At 33.8% G+C, this 23,101-nt stretch overlaps 1 protein-coding gene across 1 annotated transcript in view; it reads left to right on the top strand.

Moving 5' to 3' along the window:
• Positions 1-385: 385 nt before the first annotated feature.
• Positions 386-23,101, top strand: part of LOC148272018 (protein lingerer-like) — a gene marked incomplete at its 5' end in the record, with an annotated part of 38,656 nt that continues 15,940 nt past the window's right edge. Inside the window, 15 exon segments of the mRNA XM_088240611.1 lie at positions 386-567; positions 2,012-2,122; positions 3,115-3,238; positions 4,463-4,554; positions 4,760-4,906; positions 7,756-7,917; positions 8,488-8,622; positions 8,625-8,658; positions 9,627-9,784; positions 10,986-11,102; positions 13,117-13,242; positions 17,173-17,266; positions 18,661-18,824; positions 20,596-20,871; positions 22,417-22,567. Of these exon segments, the coding sequence (XP_088096737.1) occupies positions 386-567; positions 2,012-2,122; positions 3,115-3,238; positions 4,463-4,554; positions 4,760-4,906; positions 7,756-7,917; positions 8,488-8,622; positions 8,625-8,658; positions 9,627-9,784; positions 10,986-11,102; positions 13,117-13,242; positions 17,173-17,266; positions 18,661-18,824; positions 20,596-20,871; positions 22,417-22,567 (2,073 nt within the window).

A 23,101-nucleotide genomic window follows, 5' to 3' on the forward strand; every position in this document is an offset into this window, starting at 1 on the left:
TGTATCAAATGATGATATAATTTGTATTAAAGTGAAAAAATAAAAATTAAACCCCTCTGATGTAAAGTTGAGATAAATCACATGCGTCGTTGTTCTACGACCAGGACAATATTTTATTTAACATGAACGGAGTGTTCCACTAATAAAGTTTGAATTCTTCTTTTTGCTCTCCTGTAAAATTGATTATTCATTAATGAGCTCGTTTTAGCCTTGCACCCTCCAATTGTTTCGATGGATAATTATACTTCTCACTAATATTTAATCTGCCTAGGGTTTCATTTCTCTCTACGTATTAAATTTATTTGTAGATATAATGATCCGTGTCCCGTGTTAAATTAAGCCGTCAAAATATTGATTTAACCCTTCAATTATGATTGAATTCCAGATAACTGGGGTGACTCATTTCCTCCCACAGAAGACTGGGATAATGAAGAGTGGTCGGGTTCCACCAAAGTGTTCACTCCCAGTTCGGTACCGGGCGCCGTACCAGGTGAGGAGGGAACGGAACAGGAGACTAATCAGCTCTCCTCTCCACCGCACCAAGAGAACCACACCGCACTCCTTCAGGTATTCCATATAACCCATTTACAAACTTTTTCCTATACAAAACGGCAGCAATAATATTTTAGAGAAGGAAATACGGAATTCAAAACATTTACAGGAGTTATGACCTTTATTGGCTGGTTTCAATAGCTACACTGTGTAACATTCACCATTTTTCCTCTGTTTAAACATCCGTATTTCTTCAATCTTTCCACCTGATGATTTATGTGAGGTTAACGAGCTGAAACCTTTATTGATATGGGTGAGACCAGCTGATCCAAGTAGTATAAAAATTTAAAAAACATTTTCAGGCGTTGCTTAGTCGGTGAAATGATTCAGTCAGATGAATCCAGAAAGCCGAGGTTAAAACTCCACGCTACCACAACTTAGTTTCCATTTTCTAATTGTGATTTATTTAAAACTCGTTGAAAATGCCCCCAAAATGAAAATGTTTAGGTGAATCATAGGAACGCAAATATTTCTTTAAAAAAAAAATACTGGCATGGAAACATTCAAATTCAAATTATTTATTTGCAAAGTAACATAACAAATAACAAAGGATTTAAGACTTTAAATTGAAACTTTATATCAAACCAAGAATCCTTGAGCAATGGTTCGACATTATTAAGGTATAATACTCTCTAATAGCAAGAGTATTTGCCTCTTAAACATAGTTACACTAATGTGAAAGATGTCGATCTCCAAAGTGATAATGTTCAGCTGCTTGACTGCTCTTTCAATCGGCATGACCAGAGGCAGGTTGGTTCTGGAAACCGGGAGGTAAAACAGTCTGTGCTGACGCTGTCGGGGATAGCCATCAGGAACATAAAAATTGATACCCTCTAAAATGGCCGAGTTATCGATGAAACCCCTTAACAGTCTGAAAAAATGGGTCAGTGTAGACCCATCCCTTCTAAGTTGCAAACTATTGGTCCCAAGCATACCCAAGAGGAACCCAGTGGGATGGAGCCACGGATAACTACCATACTCCCTCATGTAGAGATACCTCAGAAATTTTTTCTGAACCCTCTCCAACATGAGGGAGTATCTCGCTTCGTGCGGACTACATATCACCGATGCACTTCTTAAACCTCGAGCGAATTTTCTAATTCGAAAATTCTAAATGTACGGGGATTCTCAAAAACCCCTCCAGTTCGGAGAATAAAAACATAAGCAGATGGCTAGATTTGCTCAAATACAAGCTTGTATTTATGTGGATAATAATTTCTTCATCCAATTTGATCTAAACAGCTATGTTTTTATGTAACTGTGATGCTTATTCAATGCCGCGTGGGCCTATTTTGTCATTTAGAAGCTTTGCTATTTTGCTTGTATGGCAAACAGCACAGAAGAAGGCAACATCTTTGCTTCAGAAAAATAATCCACATGTTTAGCGAGAATCTTACCCATTACACCATATTTGATTATTGATAAATGCTATGGCTGGTAATAATCTTTTGGTTTTCAGGATAATGGGGAATATCACATAAAGCAGGCACTCGTAGGAGGGGAACCCCCCACTCCAGCGCAGGACCCAGCTGTATACGGATACAGCAACTCCACACATCATGTGCCAAAGGTAACTAACAACGTAACTCGTAAAACTTTTTACCCGTATTGAATTTCAGAGCACTGGAAAAATATTGATCTTTAAAATATTTTTTTTTTTTTTTTAAAAGAAATATTAGCGTTCTTATAATTTACACAAATATTTCAATTTTGGTGGCCATTTTCAACGAGTTGTAAATAACTCACTATTAGAAAATGAAAATCAAGTTGGGGTAGAGTGGGGTTTGAACCTTGGGCCTCTGGCCCGTGAGTCCACAACACTAGCCACGGGACCACAACCCGATTATTTATATAAATTTATTGCATCAGCATATATGTATTATTTATTTGTATGGAATGTATATGGCATTAAAGTATTTAACAATAATATGGATTGTCATCTGGTTAGGTTAGTCTCCATCTAACATGGTTCAGCCCATTTAAAAACAGATTTTTTGTGACTAAAATTATAACCTATATAAATACTGAAAGACGGTTATTAATAAAATAAATGCTTTTTTGTTTAAAAAGAACGCATAACTAATATAACCCAAGTATCAAAGGAAATAAGATTATGTAGTTAATAAAGTGACTCTTATGTAAAGTTGAAGAAATTCACATGCATTGAAATATTTGCATTCCTATGATTTACCCAAATATTTCAATTTTGGGGGCTATTTTCAATGAGTTGTAAATCATTCACTATTAAAAAATGGGAATTAAGTTGTGTTAGAGTAGGGTTTGAACCTCGGACCTCTGATCCATAAATCCGTTACACGGGACCACCCAGAAATGAATATGTAATCAACTTAATTTAATAATTAAATAATAAAATAAATATAAATTATGATTATTAATAAATATATATGCATTGTAGATTCTTTAAAAATTCACATTTATTGCATGTGCAATTAAGAATACCACAAAAAATGCAATTTGTATAAACGTTTTTATGTTGTTTTTTTATCCCTTCGTCTTATTTTAATAATTATTATTTCATCAAGTTATCCTTAATTGTTTCAGGCCCAGAGTCCAGTAGCAATGAGTGTCTCCGGTACTCTGTCAGCCGCCCAATCTCAGTACCTCTCCCAACTTACTCAGAAATCGGAGGCTTTGAAGCAGGATAGAAACTTACTTAACTCACAAGGTATTTTATCAATCAATTATAGCTCTTTATCTGTCACTGTTCAGTATGAATCATCCTCTCATATATATTTAGTCAGTCCATCCAATTTAAATGAAAGTAATACGAAGTATGTGTATAGATATAGGCACATTAGTAGACTGCTTATACAGTAAAACCTCATTTTTACATTCTCAATTTTACGTTTTCCCACTTTTTACCCTGAAATGTTCAGGACCCATTTTCCTTCATACATTATCATACAAATATTCCCCCCAATTAACATTTTTTATCACCCCGGTTTTACGCTTAAAAATTTTCGGAATTCATTTGATGTGTCAAAAAAGTAATGATGCCGCAGCCCGCACACCACCGCGTGTGCCACGCGGATGAAGAATAAAAACAGGCAAACAACTAATAAAGGATAAATTATTGTCTTAACCTTAATTCAAAGCAGGTGCAGTGTAATTGACCTTTTTGTTTAAATGTCTTCCTTTAGGGTTAGTCTTAGTTTTCATTTGAACAAAAACGTCATATTGACTTGTACAATTCATGATATACAGTTGACAAACGTTTAGAAACAATGAAGTTTTAATATCATTGAATTGCGATGTTTAAAACATAACAATAGAAATATTTAAAGTTATAAAAAAGATGGTTTAAAAAGTTGAAATTTTGCCGCGATCTATATGACAGTTGTTTTTAGTGATGCCATAGAAAAAAAGTGATACCGTAAAAATAAAATTTCCCAACACTTGGGGGAAAATTATTTTATGCAAATTCAAAATTCTATTTTTGTTTTTTTTTATTTACTCGTAAAATAATTTTAACTTGCTGTTTTTAAATCTAATAAAAAAACAGAATTCATAATATATAAAAAAATATTTTTAGTGAAATCATTGAAAATAGTTAAAAAATATTTACAATTTCCACTTATAACCATTTTTACAATTTCAAATCAATTTTATTTTTAAGTAATCCTATTTTTTCCATACATTTTTCATTTCCTCACTTTAGCATTTTCCTCACTTTTACTCTTTTTTTTTTCTTGCACCCTTGAAAAACGTAAAAAGGGATTTTTACTGTAATTTTTTTTTAAATTGTGGGAAAGTACTTAGAATATTTAAAAAGTAACAGGTTAATCAAATGAAATATTTAACAGAGATGTGAAAAATCATTTACTGGGCTTTGTCCGCTGTGTAACATTCAGCAAGTTTTAACATCTTTATTTCTTCAATTATTTTCCAGTGTACAGCACAAACTATGGTGTCTACGGACAGTCGGATATTTCTAGCCAGAGAAAACCCTTGCAAAGGGTACGAGTACCTCCTCCTTCTAAGGTAAGACCATTACACCGCCCAACTTTTTTTATTAATTTATTTTTCTTATTTTTTTCACACATGTCACATAACACCTTTATCCTCTCATGTCTTCAACTATCAATTAAGTATTCAACATTTTCGGTCCGCAATAATAATTTTTGTTTCGTGATTTTAATTGCATTTGAATAAAATAAAGATTCCTGAATGTTTTATTTCTCATTAGATTCCCAGCAGCGCTGTGGAGATGCCCGGGGAACAGTTGGGTGTGGGCTCAACTGGCCTACTGGACGTGCAGTTTGGAGCGTTGGACTTCAGCTCCGACACCTCCCCATTCCTCGCGGAGCCGACTGACACCTTCACCACCAACTCTGTGAGCTGCAGTCAGATTACTTTACCGCAATACTAAACATTTACAATTCTAATTTGGGGGAATATGGAAGTGAAGACATTTACAGGGCTGTAGGATTTTTCCTTGTCGATGCAGGGAGCTCCGACCCTAGTTGGTGATGGAAGAAAGCGATATTGATGCTTTATTACATGTTGAATATAATGTAGGATCGGTAAAGTAGGTGCAGTGTAATTGACCATTTTGTTTGTGTCTAATTTGGTGTTTTACTAAATAGTGACTTGCAGTTGACGCATGTTTAAGAAGAATAAAGTCTTTACATCAATAAATTACAATGCAGAAAGTTTTAAAAAATGGCAATAAAAATATTATTTGATGTTATACACACATAATGTGAAAAGAAGATAGTTTAAACAGTTATCATAAAAGTGTGAAACAGTCTGCGATGTAAATGACAGTTGTAATTTTGTGGTGCCATACTAAAAAAAGTGATACCATATAAATAAAATTTCCTAATATTTAGGGAAAAAATCGTTATATGCATTTTATGCAAATTCAAATTTTTATTTTCGTGTTTTGAGGTTAAGTACATAGATAAAATTATTTATGCATGTATTTTTTTTTTAATTCAATAAAAAATAACACATTGCAGTTTTGTTTGAAAAAATACAAAATATTTTAAATTATATCATTGGTAAATATGAATAATCACCAATCATGACAGTTTTTCTGCAGTAAATTTAGTATAGTCTTGTACAATAATTATATTCACTCACTTTAAAGTTTTCCTCAGTTTTACACTTTTTTTGTTGCCGCCTTGAAAAACAGGAGTTTTACTGTATGTTTGAACACCCACATTGCTTCAATTATTTAATCTGATAATTTTTGTAAATCAAGAGCTGAAACCTATATTGTTGTGGGTGGGTTCTTCGGATTTATTTCACCCAGCTCTTTTTCAGCTCTTGTTATGCAAAAATCAATAGGTGGAAGGTGGAAGTTGTAGCGATAGAAAACTGCTCTGGAGGCTTTTTCTGCTTATGATCAAATCATATAAAACAATTGTTTTACAATATACATACATGTTAAAATAAACACACGAGACAGAGCGGGTTTTACAACTAACCTGAATATTAACTTTGATAGTTGATACAATGGAGCGGGATTTGTCTCATTTTCTTTTTTTTTAGATTGATTTATTTCAAAATTTGTTAAAAGCACATTTTTTAACTCTGCGATATGGATGTTCAAACCTTAAGAGTATATACATCTTAGAGTCCGTACTATTTCAAAATTTGGAAGAATTTTTGAAAAGGGGGCGTGGTCTTTTGTTAAGTGAAGACGTTTTTCGTTTCCAGAAGTTTATAAAACAGGGTTGTCACAAATGCACGACTTTTTTTATGTAGTAACAAGTTTACTAAAAACATTTTAAATAAATAAAAGTAAGCAATAATAAACATTATAAATGACATTGTTGGGTACATAAATTAATTTAATAAACAAATATGCAATTACATATAGTGAAAAAGTAAAACTGCAATAAAGTAAATTTATTGAGTTTAAAAATTAACCAATTTGTTAAAATGTTGTCTTACTCTGACGGCAGGTTGTAACTTACATCTTTAAAAACTGGTTAAACGGGGTCTCCAATTCCAAAATATTTTCCGAATTCGTTGTTTGATTTGAGAACTGAAAACAGTCATCTCTATTAAATTTTATATTTAATCTTGTATATTTGGATAGAGTGAAGATGTCACTTCCAATTTGGTGATTTGGAGAAATTACGCCGTTTCACCAAAGAGGTAGGCAGAGAGGATATAACGCCATATCACTCTGTCTTTGCATGTAGACCTCGCTTCCTCTACATTCATACATCTTCTCATGCACGTACACTGATTTTTCCGACTTTATGGTATATAAATATGAAATATGGCTTTATTAATAGAACTACGTCTGATTTCCAAAGTATGCTTACACTTAAAACACTTTATTGCTCTTTAGTTCGCCCTATTCTTGAATATGCATCTGTAATCTGGTCCCCTCATTATGCTGTTCATATCAAGCGCCTTGAATCAGTTCAACATCGTTTTATAAGAAAAATTGCATGGAAGATGGGATTGGAAAGAGGAGACTATTCATATTCTGATATGGAGAGGTTTTTAAGCATATCAAGTCTTGAAAAACGCAGATGCATTGCAGATATAATCTGCATGTATAAAATTATGAACTGTCTCATTGATGCCCCTGAAATTTTGCAAAAGATTCTTTTTAACGTTCCCACCCGTAGACTAAGAAATAATGAAATGCTTTTCCTCGGTCACTACAGGACCAATTATGGTGCACAGTCGCCTTTGCCCAGAATGATCAGGCGGGTGAACGATCATCGAGATCTTGATTATTATGGTGTAAGGATGTCTTTCTTTACAAATCAGCTAAAGAATCTGTATAGTTAGCCTATGCTTTTTACTTAATCTAAAAAATCTATCATCTGTCTTTGCTGCTTATTTCTGTTCCTTATATTTTTTTATTCCTTTGTAAAAATTTCTTTTAATTGTAATGTTTATAATGGACTTTGTCCGTAAATAAATAAATAAATAAATAAATAAATAAATAAATGTTACCCAGAGCGAGTTAGGTTTTTGAAAACATTTCTTTTTCGGAGCTTACATAACACCGACCCTCACCTCTAAGAATAAGAACCTCACTTTATTGTGAAAAATATCGCCGGGGTTGCGATCGACGAGGGTTACCTGCACATTGTTAAAACAGTGAAATAAATAAACTGTCTAACCGTCTACCTCTGTTTCATGTAAATAAATAATATTTTATTAAAATATATATATAGATATAATAACATTGTCTTATGTCTATTCCAGACATCCAGCCTGGAGCACAGTCTGGAGAGCAGTGTGGTGCCTCCCAGTGTGGCGGCCGTCCCTTCTGCGGCCAAGTCCACCCTCCCCTACCCCTCCCCCGCGCTACCCCCCGCCCGCATCGTTCCCCAGGTGGACCACACTACCCCCACCTCCACCCAGATGGTAATTATCGCACTAGGTGTTTAACCCAAAGTCTGAGAATGCACACAGATAAAGTAAAATCACAATATTATTCCTTAAATATATAAGATTTATGTATAAGGATGCCATTAGTCCCAAAATATCGGGCTGAGAAAACCTATAATGTCCCGATTTAAAATTGGACAATGTAGCAACGCTGGTAACTAACAAAAATCTCGCACAGCAGTTTATTGGGTGGCAATTTTAACGATTTATGTATCAAAAGAATTTCATAGAGGCTGAACTTGCCTCGATTGGATGGAAGTCAATAGATTCTGCGGAAGAAAAGTGGATTTATTTTAGTCAACTGTTGAATTTATTTGAGTGTTTATTGGCCATAATGTCACAGCAGAATGAACAATATCATTGATGTCGGCCCAGTGGAGCGATGAAAAAAATTGTTTTTAATATTGCAGTATTAGGATGACTTGCATGAAGTTCTACTGATACATAAAGGACAAATAGAACTGATGCATACCTTACAATAAGACGAATATATTATACGCAGAATTTCCCTGCTATTCTAATTGACTTTGTTGTTATTTTTTACAGTTGACATCGGAGTCCCTCTCAGCAGCTGTGGCTGTAGAACAGCAACAACAGCAACAGCAGCAAGAGCAGCAAAACGCCGTCTCCAGTGCGGCTCAGTACTCCACTAGTCCTGTCACCTCCTCGCGGACCACCCAGCCGTGTCAGCCCACCAACAGCTGACAACCGTCTCTGGTAACTATAAATGCCATAGGTCTCGACTAGGATGAAGCTAGGCTTTGAATAGGGTGATTATAATAATAAGGGAATAGGGGTTGATAGGTTTGAATTTTTTATAGATTTCTAAATCGGGTCAGGTGTCTTTGAAACAGGGAAAATAATGTGAAAAATATTTCTCTGTATGAACTGTTACAGAATTGCCAGTTGAGAGGTGGCAACGGCTCTAGTTCGCCCGATCAGACTTGTCTCTCCTGGTTTACTAACAAGCTAATGAACTAACATACCCTATCGCCGTCAGAATTGGGAACATTATATTGAGGGTGACAGACAAATTGGCTTTTTGTACTGAGGTGCACTGATGGTGAAAGGGGCGGGGCATTGAAAGCATTAAATTTAAATTTTAAACAGCGCAAATCTTTTATATCCAAATAATTTATTTTTAAAAAGTAATTAACCCTTCATCAAAGTTTAAAAATTTGTTTCTGAGAAGACATTTTAAATATTTTGTTAGAAATGTGACTCCTGAATATTAAATTAATTTAGAAAATATGACACAAATGTGCATACTTATTTTATTGAAACCAAAGTTCAATAAGCACAAAGTTATTTATTTATGTTTTGAGTAGTCGTACAAGTGTATTGATAATACTATTGATGCAGGCATGTACAAAAAACATTTTCAAAAATCACAAAATGAACAAAAATGAATTTATACTCGTATGTCCGCCCATCAAAGATTTATCCTTTAAAATATTTTATTATTTAATTTTTACCTTTATTTTCAATTGTTTTCAACTTCCACTGAATGTGTTGTATAATTTTTACGTTTAATTTTGGTTTCTAAATCTTCAGTTCAAAGTAATGTATGTTATTTTAATTAATAATTAAACCAAATATGTTTATATTATAAGTTTTGTAAAAGGCAATTTTGCCGTATATGTTAGTAAAATAAAATGAGTGAAAACTGTAATGTCTACTTTTAGGACTGGAGAGCCACCTCACGGGAGGGGGTAAATCATCCAGCTCTACGGAGGTGTCAGTCCAGCAGTCTGTGTATTCCTACCCTGGGCCCGCACAGGCTCCCTATAGCACCAAACAGCAGCCCTATCACCCGGCGCATCATACTTATCCATACTCGCAGGTGACATATTGTCATTAATTAACGCATCATTATATTATACCCCTATCCACATCTGATTGGTACCATAAATGCACCGTATCTCGGTAAGATGACTCAGGTCAACTCAAAACAGGACTTTAGTCCCATGGAGTTAGGACTACTTGTGTATCAATAAATTTCATCAATATTTTGAGTTTGTCCAAATTTTTGTAGACGGGGACTGGATTCAACTCCCTGGGGAGCTGTTTATATAAACATATTACAACGGAGATGAAGAACATTTAAGAGAAGGTAATATAGAAGTCTAGGCATCTACAGGGCTTATGACCTGTCTATGGCTGGTTTAAGTGGCCACTTTACACACTAACATTCACCATTCTGCCCATATTTTAACAACTATATTCCTTCAATTCTTTCATCTGTTTATGTTTGTGAAGTTAAAGAGCTGTAGATGCCTAGACTTCTATATTACCTTCTCTTAAATGTTCTTCATCTCTGTTGTAATATGTTAATAAATTTCATGTAAATAAAAATGTAAAAACAACATTTATTTATTTAATAAACTCCCAGAGGGCTCTTACAATATACAGTTAAAAGTGCATAAAGCATTATTGAAAATAACAAAATAAAATCATAACTTTTACACTAAACATGTAATTAATTCTAAAAAAAGATGAAGGAAATTAAGTGAAGATGAGAAACACATTAAAAAGAGGAGAATTGAGGGGATGGCCATTCGATGGATAGGATAGCTGATTTCATTGCAGCAGGAGTGGTGTGGGGCGAGTCCAACAGCTCAGCATTATTATTAGCAGTTCTGTGGATGCGTGCCAGGGGAGAATGGTAGGTGAAGTTTGTCCTATTGTACTCACACTTGAACATGTGTTGGAGTCTGGTGGTCCTTGTGGGTACACGAAAGTTTATCAGGGTCAGTAATTTTTGGCAATCTATTAGGGTGCATATCACTTAGTGCATTAAAGTGAGGTCAGCAATTTTACTTCTGGTGGAGATTAATGGTAACCTCAACTCAGATATAAAAGTTTGGTAGCAAATTTCATCTACAGGTTTACCCTTTTTGAACTGTATGTAGCGTAAAAACTTTGGCTGAACTCTTTGCACTTGATTTTATCTTTCATAGCCCTATCATATGTCGATTTCTCACACATTTTATTCGAAAACTTTAAATATGAATTAATGATTGATATTTCTCTATCCTTTCAAGGTGAATTCGAGCGCAACATCCTTCACAGCGGCATCTAATGCAGCATCAGGAAATGTGTCAGCCTCTTACCCACCCAGCAACACACTCAACCAGTATCAACCCATCAATACGTACCAGGTAAGAGCTTCCGCTATTTAATTTGGGTGTTATGTTTTCCCCGAACTTTGAACTAACTTTTAATTTTTTTTTTACTGGACACAAGTGTTATTTAAAAAAAAAAATATTTAATCAAGGTGCAGATCTATGAAATTAATTATGTACAAAGCAGTAACTTTTTAAATTTATTTGAAATTTAGTTTCATCAGTAGAAATTCATCTGTCAATGGCTTGTAAAACTAAAATTTGTTAGTATTGACAAAAAATCTATAATTTTCTTCCTTTGCTTATTTTAAAGTAAATGTTTCAAATTTAATTTTTAAAAATTATGTAAAATTGTCTTAATGTGTTTTTTTTTCTTGACTTTTTTTTTATGCTAAAAATATAACAAAAATATTTTTTTGCCAGTTTTAATATCTTGTTTTTAAATTTCATATCATTATTCAAATTAATGTAAATCTCATGACGACATATTGACTATTCAATAATGTTAATCAGAAAGAAAGGAAGTATTTTTGAAATACATTAGTTCGTAGCTTTTTAAAATAATTGTTCGTTAGTTTTCTGATGCCAAACTTCCATAGAAATTGGTGCATCGTCAGTACACCTGAATTTGATTTTCTTAGTAAGCTTAAATAACACTAACAGCGCATCAGTTTGTCTTACAGAGTATACATTTTTATCGGCCCACATAATTTATGTTTCTGCAGTAGCCTAGTAAATATGTCACCGCCAAAAAGTTCAATCAGCCACTCAATTGGGCGGCTAGCTGTTCTTTAAATATCGGCATTCAATTAAATGGCTAGGCCGTTGGTTAAATGAATTAAGATAGCTCAAAGTTAAATGTGTTGGCTGGTTAAAAGCTGGCCCTTTGGAAACAGCCCAACCAATAACTGCCTGGTTTGTTTGGGATAGGTTTGGTTAAGTATAATAATGTTTTGTTTATTTTTATTTAACTTAACCTATTAACGTAACAAAATAAACAAAACAATTATTATTGTTGTATTAAAATTAAAGAGGTTAAGTGACGTTCAGCCCTTTCCTTAAATATTATTTTCAACATTATGGCTAAGCGTCCGTTCGCCATTCAATTGAATGTCGGCATTTAATGAACAGCCTAGCCGCCTAAATAAGGGTTGATTTAACTATTTGGCGGCGATATATACAAAAATACTTATTTATACAGTTACAAAAATGATTTTCTGTGGTTATTGTTTCCTGTGGCAATAATGTTCGGGTACCCTAATTTATTTACTTGAAATATATGTCTGCATTATCTAAATATTTTTTTAATTAACAAGCTTTTTCTCCCGATTGAACTATCGTTGTTTGGAAATGTTTTATACTTTTTTCCATGTGTTTAACAGTTAACAAACTAACTCTCATACTCTTTTTTTTCTTTTTCTTTATGCTTAGGGGATCAAAAGTACATAACATTAACAATATTCTTCATTATTAAATTACCCACTGAATATTTAGTTCAGAGTTGTTAAAACTACATTGAAATCTTGAAGAATGACTCATTCTCTCAAAGTTAGTAATACTTTCACAGCGGGGATTTCAAAAAAAATAAATGTAAATAAAAATATTAAATATGTCACCCTTTACTGGTTCTTGAAGCTTACCATTACATAGTTAAAAATTTTAAATGAATCAAATCGATAAAATGGCTTACGCATCATTAGGTCCTACAAGAAAAAAATAATTATTGCGTTAATAGATCCTTTACAAAATAATATGATCTGAAAACAGTACAAATAATCAATTAATTTTATTGTTATTGTAAACAGATAAGAGTAAAATTAATATTTATAATTTTGTACTGTGTAATTTTAAATAAGAAAACACCCTTTCAACAATAAATAATTTTTTCTTACTACCGAACGGGTTAGGTTTAAAAAAAATGTTTCTAGAACTTCCTGTAGTATAATTTCGAGTAACAATCCAATATTGTATCTTCTATCCCGCGTAAACTAAGAGTTGAAGATTGGCGAAACAATGATGGATGAGTGGAGTGTTTTGTGTTGGTTTGCAGAATTCATCGTCGGTGTCCGTGTATGGACAAAGTGGCTTATATACGGCGTCCAATGTACCTTATAATAGCTATCAAGCTCTGCAGACCAACTCAAACAAGATGTCCTCTAATGTCAAGGACACGCAGGTAAGTCTTCCATAATATACATTGTGTTTCAGGGTCATATCGCGAGAGCAAGGTGGTATTGCCCTAATTTAAAAAAAAATACAGACATTTCTTATATTTAAATTTATTTTTGTTTGCGTTTTTTCTGTCATTGTAAGGCTAGTATAGCGGTCGGCAAACTCATTATTAGTCAGAAAAGCCAAAGGTCAGCGTACAATAATTAAGATTTCTTTTGAGAAACACATTAATTTTTATTTCAAATATTTTCCTCTTATGATGCAGCAAGATTTGCGTATTTACTCACAATTTTAACTAAAAATTCTTTATGTTGGCTATATAAAAAAATTAACTACAATAAAATTTTGTTGAAAATCTTGATCTCCAATTCCGCAATATTGCATTTTTTTCTGGAAATGTATGCGCGCGCTTCTTGATGAATGATGCAATTGTAAACAAGTATTTTGTAATTTTTGCCTTCAAAATAGGAACAAAACGTATTCTCACATCGGTCATACTTGCCCCATCTGTTGAAATTGAAACAATTTTAACGTCGACGGCAATCCATCACCGCGTAACTCAAATTCGACTACCTAAGAAGAGAGGGATTAAAACTTACAGATTTTTTTATTAATTAATTACATAATGTTGTACATGTTTCTTTTGCTGTTATAATCTACTGTTATGTATTCAGTTAATCTTAAAACTGTAACTTTCTAAAAAAAGAGACTAGCTCTTGTGTTTGAAAAGTGGCTTACATTGTTATAGTTATCATAGCATAAACTACAAATATTTGAATATTCTTTTAATTTTAATAATAATAAAATAAAAATATAATCATACCTTTTTATTTTTCTTAAAAACAAAACGAAAACTAGCTCTGAAACAATTTCACACACACAATAGGCTGCTCGCGCACACGGTTATATATTAAAACAATGTGTGAAAGTGTGTCTGCTATTAGAAACGCAGCGCCTACTATCGTCTGGTGTCGGCTAAACCGGGGAATCCCATGCCAGCCCCAACCGGCATAATTGTAAATCGGCGTAAATTGAACCGGCGAAACGTCGTTTGCCTGTAATTTCGAATATACATGAGAATAAAAATAAAAAAATTATACAAAACATAGAGAAAAACAGAAAATAATAATACAGTAATACTAATTTAAATAGAATGATGTTTTTACTCGGGTTCAAAAAATTACTTTGAATTTATTTAGTGATGTAATAGTTTTTAGTTTAGTTCATTGGGGAGGTTATTATAATGTTTTAATCCTCAAGTGGTCAAACTTGAGTTACGCAGTGATGGGTAGCCGTTGGTGTTATATGATGTTTCTCCGTGCATTTAATTACGGTATTTGCAATATTCTTAATAATGCAAAATACATAATCGTAAAAGTTGTTTTTTAGGATGCATAAACAAAATAGATCAAACAGAAAGGGATACTTGCGCTGTGTAAGCCGCAGTTCAGTAGCTAAAGAGCCACGTTCAGCTCTCAAGCTGCAGTTTGATGACCACTGGTCTAGCACATCTATATGATAATATATTTTGGGTATACTGGCAAAAGGCTTTCACTCTCAAATCCCTGTTTTGAGAAATCAAGCATTTAAGTTTTGTCCCAATTTTATTCTTTTACATCTTATTTAAATATAGTAAGATGTTAAGTGCTCATTTAAGAATGTTTTTAATTTTTCCGTTTCTTAATTTTATTTTAAGTAAATATTAAGTTATTTAAAGCTTTTAGCCTGAATAAAATACCGAGTATACGACTTAACCTTAAATTTATTTTTAAAACTACAGATATACGAAATTTCATATGACTACGCTCCACAAACTGGCAAAATACACTAATTTTGCCAGTTTGTGGAGCGTAAAAAACTTTACAAAACTGCATCATTAAGTCAAATCTGCATATTTTCGAGTTAATGTTTTTTGCCAGTATATCCACGATATGATCGAAACAAGCCAATGAATGACCGCAAACAATTAGTTCGCATTCCTTGCGTCATTAATATTTATATGTTCCATGAAAGTTAATTTAAAATATTTTTTTATTACTACCAAAACAGCAAATTCAAATCATGGAATGTAACCGGATGTTTGACTGAAATACAAACTTGGTTTAGCACTCAGAGTAGTAATGCGCTAAGCTATAGAGGAGCCCAAACGTAGGAAAACCATTCTATGACTATTAAGTTAGTTACAGTTCACAGCAAAACAATGCGACTTCAATACTGCTGCAACCAAACATACTGCTATTCACCATTGTCGATTTTTATTTATTATAACGTAAATATATAAGTTATTTACAAACAAAACCAAGCAGTGACAAAAGTGTCCAAACAAAAAAAATAGCCGCTAGCAGAGTGAAGTTGTCGCTAACCAACAACGCTTCCGTTCTATGAAACATAGCGATAGGGCTTCTCTATAGCTTGGCGCATTATTACTCTGAGGTTTAGTACAAGTTAAGTATACCTACACGGAAATTACCAAACAAAATGTACCAAATATTTTGTGGGGGTTTGAGTAGCTAAAATGCTTTAATTTATCTGTCATACCTAACACAATTTTTTACCTGAATGTTATTTTTTTTTTAAAAATTATTAACACATTCCCAGCTTGACAATTACATATTAACCTGTAACATTGCAGATTAATTCTTCATTTTATAAAATCATCTCCCGGTAAGCTTTGGATATTTTAAATATTTTAATGAAGAAGTTTAGCGTTATCTAAAATTGGAATAAAAGATATTTTCTGGCGCAAGCATTAAATTTAATAATAATGACAAAATTTATCCGAAATGTATGGAAAAACGGATAAAAAATACTTTTAAACACTTCAATTTTTGTAAGTTTTATGTCATCACCATTTCTCTTTGCCAATCCAAACTGACCGTCACGAGTCAAGTGAAATAAAATGTACAGAGTAAGACATTTATTTGACTGAAGTTAGCAAAGCGTATTACAAATTATCTCTCTTCCCTTCAGTTTTTGTCAATTTTTTTTTTTAATTCACAGCGTTGTAAAGAATTTGTGTGGAGAGTTTTAAAGTTTTTATTTTTTACTTTGAACATCTTTAACCCTTTTCTTGGGAGTGTATCCTATAGGATACAAATGATCTCATTTTTCTCATGAACTAAAACAACATCTTGTTAAAATTGCTTTTCCATATTTTTCATTCCTAACTGCATAATATACGTTTATTAAAACAAAAAAAAGTTTACACTTATTTGTTTATAAATTTGTATAAACCACTTTAATTTTTTTTTTATTACACTTCGACTGGTTTCGAGGTTACTACCTCATCAATATATATTGATAACAATAATATTAAAAAAAGTTTGTTCGATATTCATCAAACGTTTTTTCGTTCTGCCAAGATAAGAATAAGAATTAATTATAGTGTAACCCAAAAAATCTTAAATACTTTTGGCTATTTAAATATCTAGTTGTCTTTGTCCAGGCGGATGAAGAATACAGTTTCTGTGTGAAATATGACCAGAAATCTGGACAAGGTTTTCGACTCGATGACTCCTCTCAGCTAAAAATCCTGAATAACGAAATCGAGTGGGGATAAGTCGGCCTCGTGGTGTAGTTGTTTAGTGCGTTCGCCTACCGTGCTTTTGGTCCCGGGTTCGATTCCTGGCACGGTTGACATGAAATATGTTTTTTAAAGGTGGTTTAACACTGCAATATTTCACTGTCCCGGGCTGGTACCTTAAGTGTAAGACTGATCACCTTACCTTTATGCAACAGACGATCAAGGTACACTGTATTTGGCGATTCGATGTAGTGTCCTATGCACTACCGGGTGCAGGTAGGGGTTGATGATGATGATATGAAAAGAACGCTAGACTTCTTCATTATTATTTCGGTAATTTTACTTTTTTTCCTTCAGGAGTTTATATTTAATTTTTTTTTAAAATTAATTTTGTTGTTTTTCATGTTCCAGTATGAGCCTGTGGTAACTACAGCAAACAACAGTCTATCCAATTCCCAAACAGGGCAGTCAACGCAATCCTCCACTAAGATTTCTACAACGTCAGGTAACTAAAATATATTATGTAGAGGTCATAAATTCAGTTTTTCAGTTATTTTTAAAAGTAGATATGGTTTTTATTTCAAACTTCCAAAAAGTTAAGAAAAAAATAATAGTCATATTTTTTTTTTAATTTAGGTAAATTGTAAAAATTAAATAGGGTTGTGGTCTCGTGGCTGGCTAGTGTCTCGGACTCACGGCTCAAAGGTCCGTGGTTCAAATCCCACGGTACCTCAACTTGATTCCCATTTTCTAAAAGTGAGTTATTTACATCTCATTGAAAATGGCCCTCAAAATGAAATATTTTGGTAAATCATAAGATTGCAAATATTATTATTTTTTTATATTTTTTAAATCAAGTAATTTGCCTAGTTAGTATGGTTATATTTGTTTAGAGGCTTTTTACAGAATGTTTTTGACTAATAATTATTAGTCGATAACAGATACAAACATATTTCAACAGAGTTGGAGAATCTCTTTGAGAATTGGATTATAGAAGTATAGGCTTATAACCTGTCAACAGATTTAAGTAATCTTTTGTACATTATTCAGTGAAGTGTAAATTCTAAACTTGACAGAATTCTGAAATTTTCTAATAAAATGTGATATTCTGCCTATGTCCTAACACCTGTATTTCTCTGATTCTTCCATATTTTTGTGAAGAAAAACAGCTGGAATCAACGGCTGAAATAATTGAAGTAATATGGATGGTAAACATTGACAAAGTATCACATAAACCAGCTAATGGCAGGTGCAAATGCCTAATGCTATTTTAATCATTTATTCTGTATGCTAACTAAAAATCTGATTTTTTCGTGTTATGACTATTTTATTGGATGTGCTATGTAAATATAATATGTATATCTTTTTGTAAGCTCTCATTTCCCTCTTTTGAAGAATTTTCACTCGATCTCTTACATCATTAAAAAAAATCTCCAACATTAAATCACGCTTTGCGGGTTGCCCAAATGTCAGCGGACGGTTGTTATAAAATGCTTTTCTTTCGCCTTTCTTCACCCTCTCACCCGCCTAACATGTCTCGACGCCACTAATCTTTACCTGAATGCCACAGACTTGGTCCCTTACATAATTTAACATTTCCCCGACATTTTAACATACATTCCAGTTGCCCAAACATCAGAGGACGGTTGCTATAAATCTGCCTTACTTTTGCCTTCCTTCACCCTCTCACCCGCTTAACATGCCTCGACGCCACTAATCTTTACCTAAATGCCACACACTTGGTCCCTTACATAATTTAACATTTCCCCGACATTTTAACATACATTCCGGTTGCCCAAACCTCAGGGGACGGTTGCTATAAAAATGCCTTACTTTTGCCTTCCTTCACCCTCTCACCCGCCTAACATGTCTCGACGCCACTAACCTCGCCCCGGCCAGGGAAGTGTAGCGTCTCCTCCTCTGTGTCAGGGGTGGGCGTGGGAGCCGGGGGCCATGTGGGCGTCATGGGCCAGTACATCATGAGCCAGCCCTTCTACCAGCAGCCGCTGCCCTACGGGTACGAGGAGGTGCAGATGCTTCAGCAGAGGCTGCCCCACCACATGGTGAGTTCTGTTATAGTAATTTATTTAATTACAAATTATTGTTGCATATCATTGATTTTTCTCTTTAATTTTTTTTAAAACCTCATAACATTTTTATTTCTAAATTATCTAAAATATTATCACATTTGCACCCCATCAAAGTATGTACTAAGTATGACATTTAATATAATTAAAACAATTTTTCATTCTTTTTCGTCTAAATAAACAGTAGAAGCAGGTTGTAGGTTTTTATTGGATAATACTTACATATTTGATTACCATAGACAGCTGAAATAGCTCAAAATTAGATGGAGAAACTATCGCTCCCTCCCATTTCTGTTCACTGTTCTTCATAGTCCTAACTCTCCTATATACCTCCATGAAAAATTTCAACGCTTATCAGTTCATGGTTAACCTCTTAGTTCTAACTCTCAAAGCACCTTCATAATTTCCATACACAATTCCTCTTTCTTATCTAACTCATGTAGTGTCCGAGCAGCTCGACTGTGGACTGTGGATCTCCCATCCTCTATCGAAGATGTTTCTACAGTATCCCTGTTTAAATCACACCTGAAGAAACCCGCCAATGTACAATACAGTAAAACCTCATTTTTACGTTTCTCAATTTTACATTTTCCCGCTTTTTACACCAAAATGTTTGGGTCCCATTTTTTTCCATTCATTCTCATTCAAATATCCCCCCAATTAACGTTTTTTACGGTTTTCATAACCCCGGTTTTTACCTTGAAATTTTTTTGAAACTCACTCGATCTGTCAAAAGACACCGAGCTGTGCGCCGCCACGTGAATGGAGAATAAAATCGAGGTAAATAAAAAAATGTGTAAATTATTGTCTTACTAAATTCAATGTCGGTGCAGTGTAATTGGCCATTTTGTTTAAGTGTCTAATTTTTACATTTTACTAAATTGTGACATGCAGTTACGATGCAGAAAGTTTGAAAAATCGGCAATAGAAATATTATTTGAAGTTATAAACATAATGCGAAAAGAAGATAGTTTGAACAGTTATCATAAAAGTGTTAAACAGTTTGGCTGCGATGTAAAAGACAGTTGAAATTCTGTGGTGCTATACTAAAAAAAGTGATACCATATAAATAAAATTTCCCAATATTTAGGGAAAAAATCATTGCATACATTTTATGCAAATTCAAAATTTTATTTTCTTTTTTTTTAAGGTTAAGTACCTAGATAAATTTATTTATGCATGTATTTTTTTTAAGTCAATAAAAAAATAACACATTGCAGTTTTGTTGGAAAAAATACGAAATATTTTTAATTATATCATTGGTAAATATGAATAATCCCCAATCATGACAGTTTTTACAATTTTTCTGCAGTAAATTTAGTATAGTCTTGTACAATAATTATATTGTTATGAAATTATTTTTTTCCATACATTTTTCATTTCCTCAAGTTTTTAAGGTTAAGTACCTACCTACCTACATAAGATTATTTAAACATGTTTTTTTAAATTCAATAAAATAAAAAAATCACATTGTATTATTGATTTTTAATGAAATCATCCCCAATTATGACCGTTTTTACAATTTTTCTGCAATTTTTCATTTCCTCACTTTAGCGTTTTCCTCAGTTTAACACTTTTTTTGCTGCTTCCTTGAAAAAGGTAAAACAGGGGTTTAACTGTATTTAATATTATGTACAAGAAGGTAAATAAATAAAATAATGTAAATACTCATCTCTTTGACTGAAAAAGGTGTATATTATGTCCATACAAATTTGCTCGAGTTACCTAAAACATCCCAACATTTCAGACGGGCTACTACGACATGGCCTACCCTTCAACCCGCGCTCCGGACGCGCCCTTCTCGCTCGACGGGCGCTTCGGGCGCGCGGGCGAGGCGGGCTCGCCGGCGCTGGGCGCAGGCGGCGGCGCGGCGGGCGCGGGGGCCGCGCCGGGCGGCGCCCAGGGCGGGCAGGCGGCCGCGCCCGGGCAGCCGCCGGTCGTGGCGCAGCCGTACGCGGCGTACTTCTACCAGCCGGGCATGGTGCCGGGGAGTTTCCAGTACGGCACCCCGCCGCTCTACCCGGTATGTTTCATTATTATCGCTTACGCATGATAGTTGAGAGAGATGAAAATACGTTATTTGGAAATAGGATTTAGTATGCCTGTCGATTCAGGGAGCTTCTGCGACAAAATAATATGACGTTATTTATTTATTTTATTTTATAAACATAAACGGCAAATCTGACTTTTACAAACATTTGTAATATTGACATATTTGGCTTAATATTTTAATTTTTTTTTTAAAACATGAATTTCCTAATACCCAAGATTTATAAAAAAAAATTAAACCAAAAATTATAGAAGATTTATATTTTAAAAAATTAACCTAAAAATTATACAGCATATTCAGTAGAAAATTTAAATAATAAAACTTTCTACAGTAAAACAACAAAATCATAAGTACTGTTTCACAAGTGAACTAAAAACTGTACATATATATATTATGAAATGCATGAATAAATAAATATAATTACCATTCACCATCTTTGAAAAAGTTCAAAAGGTTTGTTCCATAGGAAAAATACCCTACACTAAATATATCAGATACGTGGGAATAACTATTGCCGAGTTCATGAAGTCTATTTAATACGGCATTACAAGTATACACTGTCCGTGAATTGTTGCTACAAAACAGTGGCACCTGTCTAGTCATTCTTCCAGGCACCCTGAAGTTGATGAGAGATAATAGTTCAGGGCAATCCCATATTGAATTTACAATTTTGAATAAATTTAAAAGGTCTCTACCGTGCTTTCACACTGGACCGCTGTGCACGTGCAAACCATGAGCCCACTATGTAATTTTGCATGATTGGCCCATTACTCACCATGGCAAAAATCTACACTGCATTATAAAATACAATCAGTGGATCGTTATTTATTATAGATTTTTATTGGGTGATGACCCGCGTAAAACCATTTAAAAATGACAAAATATGTACAGACAGTGATTAGTTACACTAAATGCATTCTCATATTTTATTTGTTACATATACGACCTAAGCCAATTACAAAAGTTACATGAAGAAACATGAATTCAAGAAACTGAACAAAAATAACATAAAACTATGTAGCAAAGACAAACAAGGGAAATACAATATTGGTATACAATATATTTATAAAAACGAAAAACATAAGACTTCGAGCTAAACCATGCCAATCCAATCATCCAATTCATCCCACACTGTTTTAGTGGCGAACAGATCTACGAAAAGCCGGAAAATCTATCCCAAAAAATTCCAAGTCGTTTGACGAATTGACTAAACTACACATTCTGGAGATTGGGGCATAAAAACAAAAGTTGCTCTTAGAAAATTTAATTAATAGCAGATTTTGACTTCTGGTGACATGGTTGGGAACATGAAAAGAAATTGATTGATTGATATAAGAGATATATGGGTTATTTTACATCTGGACAAATTTGCACCGTTAGGGAGCAAGGGGTTAAACACTGTATTTCTGTATAAGTCAATAATTGTTTTGATTTTACAAATTGACGCACAACAAAATAACCCAAAATGTGCACCTGACCAATATAAAAAACTGAATGTTTATTGATGTCTGTTGATAGATGGCGACGGGTGGCGGTACAGCATCATCCACGTATGGCAGCGGGAAGGGGGTGGGTGGAGGGGGCTACGTGGGCGCCACATACGGAGCCCCCCAACCCCAGCAGCAGGCCTATGAGCAGCAACAGTCACAGCAGCAAGACTACAAGTCCGGTCAGTATACACGAGCATGCCAAAACTTTACCAAGCGTCACAAAGGGAAACATATTGAATTAATTAATCCGGAGCCCATATACATACGCGCCACAATGTATGTAGGTAATGTGTAGCTGTGTGACCAGTATTCAAGCATAGATTTGTTCTCATATTTTTAATAATAATAATGCAAGTTGTGTACCATTACTTATTTTGCGTTATCTTATATATATGATTCTTCTGGAATGTTTAATTTCTACATCATGTTTTTACAAAGATTTTACCGTAACACGCCAGGAGGCCCATTTGCAGTGGTGATTTACAGCACAGAACATACGGGCTTGAGGAACCGTCCGATTGGGGTCAACTGTCAACTGTCTTGACCACTATACAACGGAGGCTGCCATATCGGCCATTCAGCGGCACTAATGTAATATTATTTATATGTTTTTGTACTTATCATTTTCTCAAGGTTTAACAAAAAAAAAACTCTTTTCTAAAGGATATGTGGTAAAAAAAGATGAGAAATAGAGTTTCTTTCGGTTTTGAAAA

Source organism: Micrasema longulum, unplaced genomic scaffold, assembly GCF_059751315.1.
Source record: "Micrasema longulum isolate JH-2025_06_02 unplaced genomic scaffold, ASM5975131v1 h1tg002527l, whole genome shotgun sequence".
NCBI lineage: Eukaryota > Metazoa > Arthropoda > Insecta > Trichoptera > Brachycentridae > Micrasema > Micrasema longulum.